Genomic DNA, 10,849 nt, shown 5'->3' with positions numbered 1-10,849 from the left:
TCCATGTTAACATTATGGCTATTTATTAAACGCTAATGAATTCATCCCTCTAGTCTTTTATTATAATTATTTTAATTTTCTTAGAATTATTGAGAAAACCTTTCGTTATACATCTTCGAACTTGTTAAGATAATCCCTCCCTTCAGGAAGCAGCTTTTTAACACGTATAAATCGAGTTAAATAAAAAAAAAACCCAAGGAATGTTTAATAATACTGTTTTAATGTGTAAAAGTTATAATGGGGAAAATGCGTCATGAATTAATGATGCTATTAAAATGTATAAAGCACTGACTAGTAAAACAGGGAATTTCAGGCCATCAAATTAAAAATGAAAGAACATTTCTTTGGCACCGGTTTAGTCTCTTATTTTCTAAATTTAATATAGTTTACTCTCCAAATATTTTACGCAACTGAAATCCAATACTAAGAAAACACCTGTTTTCAGATTGACAAGCATATAACAGTAGTTGGCGACATCATCATCATCATCGTTATGATCAGCACTGTAGCAAGTCTAACAAGACGGAGTTGTCTCCCCTGGTTACTACATAAACAGGGTGGAGGAGATATGTTGTGGTTTAAATGTGACGAAATTTTGCCTGGAGTGTCCTTGGCTCTCCTCTATGTCGCCCTGTGTCTCTCTGGTATATTTATCTACATGGAGAACGAAGTGATAGAAGACGTTGAAAACAGCTGCAAGTGAGTTAAAGTGTCCTAATTTCGATAGTCTCGTTTCTTTAACCAGTTGCCTCAATACTAAAGTGCCTTCATACAGTAAAAGTAGACTTTGTAAGGTGTTTTTATTTCGAAAGTTTGTGTCTCCACAGTTGTTTGACAAACGACCAGATTTCATTTTTGTCGTCACACCCACTTGCGTGACTGTTGACATTTGACGATTTACAATTTTATCTCGAGTAGAATTGTATTTTGGTGATTTAAATTCGTACAGAGCCAACGAACAGAAATATCCATCTGAAAGTATTAGGGGGATATAATGGTTTATCCTTAATATTAATTAATGATTAAATTAATTATAAAAAGCAATTAGAAAAAATTATGTCGTGCTAAAGGAACTGGGCTTCGATGTGTACTCACACAACTTTGTGATCAGTTTAGCAACATTACATACAATATATGTAATTGTATGGACAGAACTCAATCCATTCTCCTTCAATTTTGTCATCGCACTTTTGTCATCGCACTTTTACAATATTTTCATCCATGGGTACCACTTCGATCTCGGCAATCCTTAAAACCTGAACTTTCAAATTTTGTCATGTATTAACGGTGTATAATAATAATAATAATAATAATAATAATAATAATAATAATAATGATAATAATAATAATTTCTAGTATAGGCATAGGGCCTGGAATTCGAGAGTGAGGGCGGGTTAACCGATACCATCTACTCCAGTGCTTGACTGGTGCTTTATTTTATCTATGACTGGTACTTTATTTTATCTATCTCGAAAGGACGAAAAATAAAGTTGAACACGGTAAGATATGAATTCAGAATGTAAAGAATCGGAAGAAATATTGCAAGCAATTTTTCCTATGCTTCAACGATTCTATCAGCTCCACCACCTTAATAATTTTAATAATTGTTTCAGTTTTTGGCACATGGCTAGTAATTTTAGGAGTAAGGGGTTAGTTGACGCCATTGACCTCAGTACTCGACTGGTTCTTTATTTTATCGACCCCGGAGGGATGGAAGGTAAATCTAATGCATTCGAATGGTCGTTTTCATTCATTGTCTCCCTATGAATTTAATACAACCACAGTTATGAACCTCCAACCTTTGACGAGTCAACAAGTGGCCAAGTCTGTTGACTCGAGGGAAAGAGAAGAAATATTTTTCCAAATACATTTGTAACCTACAGGAAGTGAAATAGTTACAACTGGGATTCGAAACTGGCTTGTAGAATTTGTTTACTCAGAGCTTATTTCTACTCTCTCTCTCTCTCTCTCTGGTATCATGCATGCATCCATAATTGATTATACGTGACGCTGGCTTGAGTTAGATGGTGTGTAGTGCAGGATCTTCTTTAGTCTGTCTTGAATTTAGGGCAAGGTTGATGGTGCTTGTGCACACACACATACACATACACACGTACGTACGTACGTGTATATATCATCATCATCTTCGAAAATCCGTGTCCCATGCTGGTATGGGTTGCACAGTTCAAAAGGATCTGGAGAAACAGAGGACTGCGTTGAGATCCAGTGTCTGCTTTGGCATGGTTTGTATGGTTGATCCAGCTATAGAAGGCTCGCTAACCTTTTTACAAAGTGTGCTGGGTGCTTTTATCATGGCACTAGTGAGGTCACCAAGTAACTCACAAGACAAAACTCCTTGACTGAGTGGAGGTGCAATTATGTACAACTGAGGTGACTTCATACCAAGTATTGAGGGGCTAATGTATGATAGAGAGACAGGAATAAATGTCTTGTTGTAGATGAGATACATAGCTTTCCAGTAGGAAAGGGAGAAAGGCTAATAGAGATGAAATATCAGGGTGTACCCTCAAGGTACAAGAAAGTGGATGGATGGGTAGGTTTGTGGATGTGAAAGTAGAGTGACAGATTGGTTAGAGATGAAGTGAATGTAGTCAATGGTGATCACAGATGGAAGCATGGTCAATGGTGGGGGAAGAGGTAAAGGAAAACAGCAATTGGTGAGGGGGGAGGAGGCGATAGGTGACAATACATAAAAAGGAGCAAGGTGGAGAGCAACAGTATAATAAAACTAGATAGATGAGACATGATGTGAAGGGATATGAAACTGGGATGCACATTATTGAGATGGAGGTTAGAGATATGTAGGGATGGATGCAGTGAGTGACAAACAAAGGTGGAGAAGGCATTGATGGCAGATATGTGACTGTGTTTGGGGGAAAGGGGTGTATAGTGGGAAATGAAGGGATAAGGGAAGATGTTGAGAATGTAGGAAGGGTATTGAGGGAAGTGTTTTCAAGGAGAGGGATAACTTGTAGCACAAAAATGAGGGATGAAATATGTGAAGTTCTACTCTTGTTTACCACAGCAGCTGAAGAAATAAATAGTGCCATCATTAGAAAGGTGAAGGGGGGGATGAGTGTTATGAAAATGAGTTATAGGGAAAGCTTGACAGATGCAGATTGGACATGGAGTCATATGCTTTTAGGACTTAATTTTTTGCTGAGATGGCTGGGTCTGCTCAAGCATAGTAAATCACCAATCATTTTGATCCTTTGTCATCTCCTCCATGAGAGCTCAACAACCTCTGGTCAGTCTTCACTGTTTCATCCCACATCTCCCTGGCCTCTCTCTTCCCCAGGATCCACCCACATTTAGTGATCAACACTTCTTTATGTAGCTATCTTCATCCCTGAGCATCACATCACCATACCAGTACAGTCTTCTCTCATGTACACATCTGATTCCTCCTATTCTGTGTTTTTCTCTCAACACATTTGCACTTTGCCATATGTACACACTGACATTGCGCATCCAACAGAGCATGCTAGCTTAATTTCTTTCTAGTTTTGTTATGTTCTATGCATTTCAAGCCAATGTTTCACAATCATGTAACACTGCTGTTCATACACAAGCATCATACAACCTATCTTTCCTTTTTGTTACCATCAGAGGTAATAGATCTCTGAACTTTTACCAGCTAGTTCATATTCTAGCAACGTCCCTTTTAGAACAGCCTCCTCTGCTGCTAATTAAGCCACCTAGGTAAAACAAACAAACAAACAAACAAACACACACACACACACACACACACACTCTCTCTCTCTCTATCTCTCTCTCTCTCTCTCTCTCTATCTCTCTCTCTCTCTCTCTCTCTCTCTCTCTCTCTCTCTCTCTCTCTCTCTCTCTCTCTCTCTCTCTCTCTCACACACACACATACACCTCAGTTGGCAACCAAAGGTTTCTCTCTGTGAGTGAAACGAAGATTGTTTGATGCAAGTATACAGACAGGAATTCTACATGGTGGTGAGATGTGGGCTCTGAATGCAGAGGACATGCAAAGGCTAGAGAGGAATGAAGCCAGACTGCTCCACTGGATGTGTAATGTAAGTCTACAGGTTTGACAGTGTGTTAGTGTATTGAGAGGCATAAGAGGAATTAGATGCCATGTGTAAGAGAGAAGACTGTGCTAGTTTGGTCATGTGATGTGGATGGATGCTGACAACTCCATAAAGAAGTGCGAATCTCTTAAAGTAGATGGAACATGTGAAAGTGGGAGACCCAGGAAGACATTGGATGAAGTACTGAAGGACGACCTCAGGACGCTGAACCTTTCAGATGAGATGACAAAGGACTGAGATACCTAGCACCTAGCTGTACTCAAGAAGACCTGTACTCTACAGCAGAAGTGTTAAGGCTGCTTCCCCTGGTAAAGAGGACTGGCTAGCAAGAGTCCTGTGCTGGTGCTACATAAAAAAAAACACTCCTGCTAGTGCCATGTAGAAGTGCTGGTGCATTGCCACATTAAAAACACCCAGCACACACTGTAAAGTGGTTGGTGTTAGGAAGAGCATCCAGCCACAGAAACCATAATAAATCAGACTGGAGCCTGGTGTAGCTCTCTGGCTTGCCAGCTCTGGTCAAACCATCCAACCCATGCCAGCATGGAAAATAGACATTAAATGATGATGATATGTCTGTTTCTTTCTGCTGCAGCACCTTATTTTTTATTGGTGCAGAGGAAAATGAATATGGTGGATGGTGACATGGTTGGCAAACTGATAAGGCTGGATAAGGCACAAAGGTCAACATTTTCATACAAATTTAGACACCTTTGATAAATAATTTGAAGTCATTGTTTTGTTTTTTTAAATATACAACAGCCCTGACTTTATTATTTATCACAGGTGCCTATAATAGTATCAAAATGTTGATCTTTGTATCCTACCCAACCTTACTGGTTTTCCACCTCGTCCACCAATCCTCCATATTCATTCCTCTCTTATAAAATTGTTGTGATTTATCAGTCACTAGGTCATTACCTGTTACTATGCTGCAGTCATACATATTTGTCAATCATGCACGTACCTTTATAGATTGTTCAAAGTGAAAGTCTTTTCTTAAAGCCTATGTTGCATTGTTTATATGTTGAAAGCCATACAGGAAAAGCAAACATGCATGCACGCACGTACGCACACACAATAACTACATGTATTATTATATATAGTCTTTTTTTTTAAGTCTGTTACATTGGTTGACAGACTTACACTTAAAATTCCTGCTTTTTTAATCAAAACTTATTAGTTACTAAGGTGACAACACTACCTATTTATCTATCTTTTACACACACACACACACACACACCACACTCACTCACTCACTCTCTCTCTCTCTCTCTCTCTCTCTCACTGTATTTCTCTCTCAACGACTTCTTCGTTTTCCCTTCTTCCCTCCCTCTATCCAGATGTTGTTACAGACAGGCAGATGGAGCTCAGATTTTCTTGTGGAATATAAGATGATGGTCACTTGAAAGGAAAGTGAGGATGGAGAGTGGAGTGCTACCTTCTAGCAAATTTGTTGAAAGTGGGGTGAGAGTGGCAAGAAAGGCCCAAATGTATAAGCCTGCTCTGAGATAGCACTTATAGATTGAGGAAGGGAGGGCCATACAAGGGAGTTTTAGTGATCAGAGTGACTGCAATTTTGTGGTGTCTTTATCTTCTGAGTACGACTTTGCTTTTCATCCTTTCAGGGGCAATAAGATAAGTACCAGTTGGGCACTGGGGTTGATGTGATCGACTTATCACCTTCTCTGAATTTGCTGGCTTTGCGTCATAATCTGACATTATTATTTTGTCCATCTTTCTGCTCTGAGTTAAATTTCTTCTGAAGGCGACTTTGCCTTTCTTCCTCTTAGAATCACTGAAATAAGTATTAATTGAGCATTGATGAGGGTGATGTAACCAACTCACCCTCTCCGCAAAAATTTCAGGCCTTGTGCCTCTAGCAGAAAGAATTATTATTATTCTGAATTATTTTCTTCCTTTCTCTTCAATTAAGCCCATCAACTTCAAGTTTCTCTTCAAAGGAGATGTGCTGTCCTTCATTCATTTTGATAGTTTGCCTCTCTTCCTGTTTTATTTGAATTCTTTTGTCTCCCTCAAGATCTTCTGGCAACTTGTACTTTGCACAGTGATGGACATTTCATGCACTCCATTAATTACAGACTCTATGTGACATTGCTATGTTATTAAGTTTACAAAAGCTATTCCAATAGAATGAGAACAGATATAGAAATTGTCCAAATTAGTGCATGCAGTTCTTGAAATGACCAATGCTTGACAGAAAGCTTGCACTGTTTCAGCTGCAAAACCTTTTAATATTGTTCATAACATTTGAATCCATTCAGACGAACTTGTCTATGGATTTGAAAAAAAAAAAAAAAAGAGAAAAACAACTTTTGTTTGAGAAGAAACATTTAAATTATTTCTTTTATCTTTTACTTCTTTCAGTATTTCGACTGCAGTGATGTTGGGTTCCAGCCCTGAAGGGTTTTAGTTGACCAAACCAACTTTAGTACTTATCTTTTAAGGCGGAGCTTATTCTATTGGTCACCTTTGCCAAACTTCTAAGTTATAGGGACGTAAACAAACCAACACTAGTTAAGTGATGAGGAGTAGAAATACACACACACATGCACATTTGTCATATTTGCAGCACAATGGCTTTCCAACTTCATTAACCCTTCAGCATTCAAACAGGCTATATCAGGCCCAAAATATTTTGCTTGTTTTATGCTCAAACTGGCCAGATCAGGCCTACGTGACAATGTCCATCTAAAAATAAACAATTACTATATTAATCTTCAAACTGCACGATAATGTATGATTAATTCAAAATAATATGAATGAATAGGCTGTGTGGTAAGAAGCTTGCTTTCCAACAACATGGATCCGGGTTCAGTCCCACTGTGTGGTACCTTGGAGAAGTGTGTTCTATAGTCTGCGCCGGTCAAAGCCTTGTGAGTGGATTTGGTAGATGGAAACGGAAAGAAGCCCATTATATATATTTGTGCATGTGTGTGTCCCCTCCCACCATCACTTGACAACTGATGTGTTTATGTCCCTGTAACTTAGCAGTTCAGCAAAATAGATTGATAGAATAAGTACTAAGCTTACAAAGAATAAGTCCTGGGGTCGATTTCTTCAACTAAAACCCTTTAAGATGGTGCTCCAGCATGGCCACAGTCAAATGACTTAAACAAGTAAAAAAAAAAAAGAATAAAAGAATAAACAAACATTATATTTGATAGAGTAATCTGAATACTAAAGGGTTAAGCTATTTATGAAACAGCATAATACTATGAAAATTTATATCTAATCCCTATGACATGGAGGCACATGGCCTAGTGGTTAGAGCAGCGGACTTGCAGTTGAGGGATTGTGGGTTCAGATCTCACACCGGGTGATGTGTGTGTTTATGAGCCAAATACCTAAGTTCCATGCAGCTCAAGCAGAAGATAATGACGAACTTCTGCTGACTCTTTCGCCTCAACTTTCTATCATTCTTTCTCCTGTGATGGACCAGAATCCCATCCAGGTGGGGAACCTATATGACAAGGCATGGCTCGAGAAGGAAACAACCACAACAATCCTTATAACACTCTATCATGAAACCAAATTACCTAAGAACTTGGTTCTGTCCTTCATAATTAAAATAAAGTAATAAAGAAGCAAGTAATAGAATAATGGAATAATCTACAAATAAATAATTATTAATAAATTAACTTACATAAATCGATATAAATAAAATGCTGACAGAAACATATCTTGATTTAAAAGAATGAGACATTAAAATATATAAAAAGGTTATGCCTACCAAATCCACTCATTAGCTTTCTCAGCAACAAACCTCTTTCTCGTTTCCTTTACTTTTTTACTTACTTCAGCCCTTTGCTCCCTGTAAATCATAAGCCATCAATGACTTCTCTTCATTGTTCTCAACTATGGGCTGTCTCTTCTACTTCTCTTAAGGTATGGCCTATCCATTCCACTTGAAGGAAAAGCCTTCCTCTTCTACGTCTTCTTGTTTTTCCGTTGTCATTAATGTTTCTGTAACTTTACTCTTTTCTAGGTAGGGGTGTTCTGTTTACATGAGCTGGAAAGTTTAGTTCTTGTTAAATGGAGTTCACAACCCAGTTTCAGTTGTCCAGTTGAATTTGTTTGTCCTCAATCAACATTACTGATTCTCTTGGAAGAGTCATGATTACCCAATATATCTCTTTACCTCAATCATCTATGTTGAAAATTATTATTATTATTATTGTTTTTGACTTTTGCTTTGTATTTGTACAAGTTGACTCCAAGTCTCACCCAGAGACATCAAGGGACAACAAGTTAGAAGTTCAAGTTGGTGTTGTACCTTGGGTATCATATATTTGGTTTTGCTCAAAGTATTGTTCTAGAGAATGTTTAAGAAAACAAGAAAATTAAAAGCTTGTTTTAAAATTTGAGATCACATAGACAGTATTTTACGTAGGATATGAGCAGTTCCCATGAGCACTATCTTTTGAATTTCTGCCATTTTGGAGTTTCCTGGTATCTGGGCTAGGTAGGAATCAGCTCCTTTTGCTATCATTCCTAGGGCCCCTTTGACAACAGGTATTGTTTTAGTCTTGAGGTTCCACATTTTGCCAATTTCTATTTCAAGATCTTTATTCTTACTCAGTTTTTGGTAGGTCTTGACAGATACATTTGTGTCAATTGGGACAGTCATATCAATGACGCGGCATGATTTTTGTCTGAAGTCCTTCAATATATAAAAGCTAGCAGAATCGTTAGCACACTGAGAAAAATGCTTAGCGCCATTTCATCTATCTTTATGTTCTGTGTTCAAATTCTGCCAAAGTTGACTTTGCCTTTCATCCTTTCAGAGTTGATAAATTAAGTACCTGTGAAACACTGTGGTCAATGCAATTGACTAGTCCTCTCCCCCAGTATTTCAGGTCTTGTGCCCTTAGAAGAAAGGATTATTATTATTAAGGCAGCAAGCTGATAGAATTGTTAGCATGCCAGGCAAAATGCTTAGTGGCATTTCATCTGTCTTTATGTTCTGAGTTCAAATTTTGCCAAGGTTGACTTTGCTTTTCATTCTTTTGGAGTTGATAAAACAAATACCAGTTGAACATTGGGGTTGATGTAATCAACTTTGCCCCTCCCCTGAAATTGCTGGCCTTGTGCCAAAATTTGAAACCATTATTATTATTATTATTATTATTATTATTATTATTATTACCCCTGCCTTAGCAAAGGCGGAGGTGTTGTTTTCAGTCATGTTCATTTGTTTGTTTGTCTGTGGACAAAATATCTCAAGAACCGCTGAATGGATTCAGATGAAACTTTCAAGGATGTTTGGCCTCATGACTGGCATGAACTATTTAGATTTTGTGATTGATCCAATACCGGACAAGGATTCTGGATTATTTTTCCTGTTTTTTTACTTAATTTTTGAGAGCAGTCAGGTTCATTTTTTAGTATTCTTGTTTGTGAGAGCAGTCGAGTTTATTTCAGATATTCTCATTTTAAAAATCATCTCTGGCTAATTGTTGAGAGGATGTTGATGTTGCCTTGGCAGAGGTTTGCACTCTCTGAGTGCTCTTATTATTATTATTAGTCTGGCCTCTCTCCTTTGACCTGTCCAGCATTGGAGGCCCTACAAGGAGCTTGTGCTCCCCTGGCATAGCTCTCACCACACTGTCACAAGCCACAAAGACTGGATCTTGTGATAGATCTGTTCTCCTACAACACAACAAATACCCAGTTTTCAAACAGTCATGCAGTTCCAGTTCCAGTTCTGACCTACTTGTGGGATCCACAAATTGCATGTGAGTCTACAGAAATTAAATCCACGACCCCTCTCTCAGGATTCTTGTGATAAGTTTTATGAGCTTTGCCTTTGTGTTCAAAATCTGCCAGCATCAATAGTAAATGTAACTGTCTGATGTCCCCATGAAACTGGATAAGAGAGATTTTTAGGGTCCAAACTTGATTATTCCTCACTAATAAATCTGTTGCTTTGAGCTGAAGTGTGAAAGCAATATGATTTGTAAACCTGTTGACCTTGCATTGTTCTTATTTTCATCATATGATTATCTCAGCTGAGTTCTTAATGATTTCTATTGTCAAAAGACAAAAAACAAACGAAAAAAAAAACATACATCAAAAGCAAACAAATAAAGGAATGAATTCAAAAACAAACTATTAAGTTAATGAGAGTCGGTGTGAACACAATCATTAATTGTAGTTTCTAAATTAAACTTTTTGATTGTTTGCAGTTTGTTGTTAAAAGCCTCGTAAACTAAACCTTCTTTTAGGCCATTGCACTAGTAGTGTGTGTGTTTATTTTTTTTTTTAGTTGTTTGTGTAATTTGTGATGACCTTTTGGAAGTAATCAACCAAAGAAATAGCAGCTAAATTACTTCTCTCTCAAATCACAGCCCATTGTCTTAAACCCTTTAGTATTCAGATTACTCTTAGAGTCAACCTAGCTAAAACCAAAATCCTAATAAGTAGGAAGGTAGATAAAACACAAACCCCTTCAGGTAGATGGCCCTGCTCAGTATGTAGAAAAGGAGTAGGTAGTAACTCTATAAGATGTACCCGGTGCAAGCTATGGACACATAAGAGGTGCAGCAACATCAAAGGCAGGTTAACTAGCAAGTTAGTTTTTGTTTGTGGCAGATGTTCAGGTGCAATAAAGACTGCAAACAAACAGGAAACAACTTCTATCTCATTCCAGGGTGAAAAACTAGAGGTAGTCGATAGCTTCCGCTATCTGGGCGACCAAGTTAGTAGTGGGGGTGGGTGCGCTGAAAGTGTAGCTGCTAGAATAAGAA

At 38.0% G+C, this 10,849-nt stretch overlaps 1 protein-coding gene across 1 annotated transcript in view; it reads left to right on the top strand.

The window, feature by feature from the left end:
* Nucleotides 1-531: 531 nt before the first annotated feature.
* Nucleotides 532-10,849, top strand: part of LOC106878646 (oxidoreductase HTATIP2) — a 31,382-nt gene continuing 21,064 nt past the window's right edge. The window contains exon 1 of the mRNA XM_014927929.2: nt 532-699. Coding sequence (XP_014783415.1) covers nt 569-699 — 131 coding nt within the window. The 5' untranslated portion in view covers nt 532-568. The remainder of the gene's footprint in view (nt 700-10,849) is intronic.

Source organism: Octopus bimaculoides, chromosome 24 (assembly GCF_001194135.2).
Source record: "Octopus bimaculoides isolate UCB-OBI-ISO-001 chromosome 24, ASM119413v2, whole genome shotgun sequence".
NCBI lineage: Eukaryota > Metazoa > Mollusca > Cephalopoda > Octopoda > Octopodidae > Octopus > Octopus bimaculoides.
This window is presented reverse-complemented; position numbering and strand designations above follow the sequence as displayed.